At 35.3% G+C, this 3,005-nt stretch overlaps 1 protein-coding gene across 1 annotated transcript in view; it reads right to left on the bottom strand.

Moving 5' to 3' along the window:
- Positions 1-229: 229 nt before the first annotated feature.
- LOC113814170 (Eph receptor tyrosine kinase) overlaps positions 230-3,005 on the bottom strand; it is a gene marked incomplete at both ends in the record, with an annotated part of 10,180 nt that continues 7,404 nt past the window's right edge. Inside the window, 4 exon segments of the mRNA XM_070120210.1 lie at positions 230-400; positions 1,053-1,262; positions 1,398-1,565; positions 1,749-1,972. Coding sequence (XP_069976311.1) covers positions 230-400; positions 1,053-1,262; positions 1,398-1,565; positions 1,749-1,972 — 773 coding nt within the window.

Here is a 3,005-nt window from a genome sequence, read left to right as displayed (position 1 = left end):
AATGACTTAACCCTCATTTACATCTACACCACACTCAAAAAGAAAGAAGGAAAGAAAAAAATAAACTTGACCCTATTACCTATCTACTCTGAACTCTATGAACCAAAGTTTTGTATTTATTTATCTTTTCATTACATATTCATTACCTGGTAAAAAGTTACTTAGTGCATTTACAAATAATTAGATAATCAAATATACATCAGGGGAAAAACAATTTCCATCAATTTACCTTCTCAATGCTCTTGATGACATCTTGATTACTCCAGTTCCAGTAAGGTCGTTCACCATAGCTCATCACCTCCCACATCACGATGCCTAGACTCCATACATCAGAAGCGCTAGTAAACTTGCGGAATGCAATAGCCTCTGGGGCAGTCCATCGTACAGGGATCTTACCACCCTGAAATAGTCCACTTACCATTAAACTGTAATTTCTCACCATTTCCAGTTTTTGAAGTTAATTCTCCAATGAGGAATTTTGAAATTTCTTTTTTAAACACACATGAAATATGCAAGTCCAACACATAAATCTAGAAACCTAATAACAGACAATAAGAAACTTATAGTAATCTTTTACTTCTTTCAAACATTATACAAACAAAACTTAGGAAAACATAACCCAATGCCAACGGGAAAATGTTGCATTCACTTTAGTACTGTCTTGTTAAATGTTTCTGTACATAGATGGCTCTGTCAGTGCTTATCCACAAATGAGTCAATTAATATATCTTGTGATCTCAACTTCCTTGAAATAGCCAGAAAATGCTTTTTTTCTACTAATGCTATCAATATTGGCACTGTTATATTTGTTATAAACATTATTCTTACTATATTGTTCACATTATTAACAGCAATATCAAATCCTAGAAAATATTATCAAAAATCAAGCAAAAGGGTAAACAGGTAAGTCAGGTAGTTCTCGTAATTAGCTCATAGGTGACTTAGTACTTGTGAAGCCATCTATATGTAAAAACAATTACTAAATTAAACACTCAGTGGGCATCCCGGCAACAAGTGGTTAAAGACAATAAAGATAAAGAATAGCCGCTAACCCTTGTAGTGTATGCGCCTTCTGTGTGACTTTCAATCTCACGGGATAAACCAAAGTCAGCAATCTTGCATATTAGCTGAGCATTGACAAGAACATTGCGAGCAGCCAAGTCACGGTGTACATAATTCATTTCACTTAAGTACTGCATCCCTGAGGCAATACATCGGAGCATCCCAACCAGCTGGAGAACTTGGAATTTACCATCATTCACCTGTATGTGGAGAAATTATTCTTAGCTGTCAATTCATAACTTAAATGAGAACTAATGAAATTTCATTTCTTACAATCAAACTATATAATACAACAAAAAATTAAAAGTTCCTAGGACCTTTACATTGACACTAACCCTGAGGAAGTGGTCTAGTGAGCCATTCTCCATATATTCCGTGATGATCATGACAGGGTTGCTCTTTGTAACAACTCCCTGCAGGAAAATGACATTAGGGTGCTCAAACTGACCCATGATAGATGCCTCTGTCAGGAAGTCCACACGAGCTTTCTCAGAAGACCCAGGCTGAAAGAAAACAAAAGATAATCATTATTTTTTTTAGCAAATAAAAATAGGATGTTTTCTTCTCTCCTTAGACCAAACCGAGCATTCTAGCTTAACCATCAGACATGCCCATATTTAGAAGTAAAACTAATTCATTATAAAATCCATGTTTGGTAGTAGTTGAATGCTGATGTATAGGCTTACCTTCAGAGTCTTGATTGCAACTGTCATCTCTGGCCGGCTTGGCAACTGCAGCTTCCCTTTGCAAACGTCACCAAATTCTCCACCTCCAATAATGGCCTCAATGGTGATGTACGAGGCATCAATCTCCCGTGCAAACTCCCTTATGGCTTGATTTGGGTCTTCATATGTGTGGGGGTCTATATACGTCCGGTGGTGCCCTACTTGTGTGAAGAGAGGAGTTGTCACTGCAAGTTTGAAAATCACTTGATTAACAATTGAAGGAGACACATGCAAGACAAGGTACAACATAGAGGATACTTTACTTGAACATTACAACTACATTTCTTCTTGCAGGTGACATCCATAACAATATAAAACCAATATACGGGAAAACACCCAGGTGAGAATTTCTCAACATCAAATTTATTTTCTGCTTTATTCTCTTACCTGTAATGCTTTCCAAACCCTCTTATTGCAAATGACTTTCCCAAAGTTATAATGTAACATTTAAATATACAACACCAGTTGAAAATAAAATCACATATTTGTGCCTCAAATAAAGTGCATCTAACAGAGATAATATAACTACAAGAAAATGTGCTTTACTAAAAAATGAACTTATTCTCACATTAGGACTTTTTCTTATTTCAAAAAGTGCAAAACATAAGAATACCAAAATAACCATGTAAATTAGTTTAAAAATACACATGTAAAAATATCAATGACAAATATGGTTATAGGAAAATAGATTTCCTTGTTCAAAACAAACAATTGCAACCTGTTTGTTTACTGTGTGCTACCATCAAAGAACCAGCTATAAGTCCACAACTATAAAATTGTTCCTGTACAACCACCGCGGACTTGTTTCCCCGTGTCACACTTGGCCACCACATTCCATGACACTTCAATTGGAAAGCAACAAGAGCAGAGCTTATGCAGTTGAAAAGTATGAATTTCAACATAAAATCATTTTAATGAATCTCCTTTCTAACTGATGCTGCAATAAAAAGTCTATAAGCTTTTTAGAAATGCAATTTAATGTGGTTGAACTACCCACAAGAGAAGAAAAGGTAAAACAAATAATAATAACAATACAATTAATCAGCATTAGTAAAGCAAGGCACAATAACTGTAATAGAAATGAGGTTATTATAACTACTCCTATTTGTTAGGATTTGGAGGTTAGGGATAAGTTAAGGATAGGTTGAAGAGACATAACACAGGACATACATACTTGGTAATAAGGGCAGAGGCTTTGGGGAGGGAAGTGATCAAATA

This window comes from Penaeus vannamei, unplaced genomic scaffold (assembly GCF_042767895.1).
Source record: "Penaeus vannamei isolate JL-2024 unplaced genomic scaffold, ASM4276789v1 unanchor3746, whole genome shotgun sequence".
Taxonomy (NCBI): Eukaryota; Metazoa; Arthropoda; class Malacostraca; order Decapoda; family Penaeidae; genus Penaeus; species Penaeus vannamei.
The sequence above is the reverse complement of the archived record's forward strand: the minus strand, read 5'-3'. Positions and strand labels throughout refer to the sequence as shown.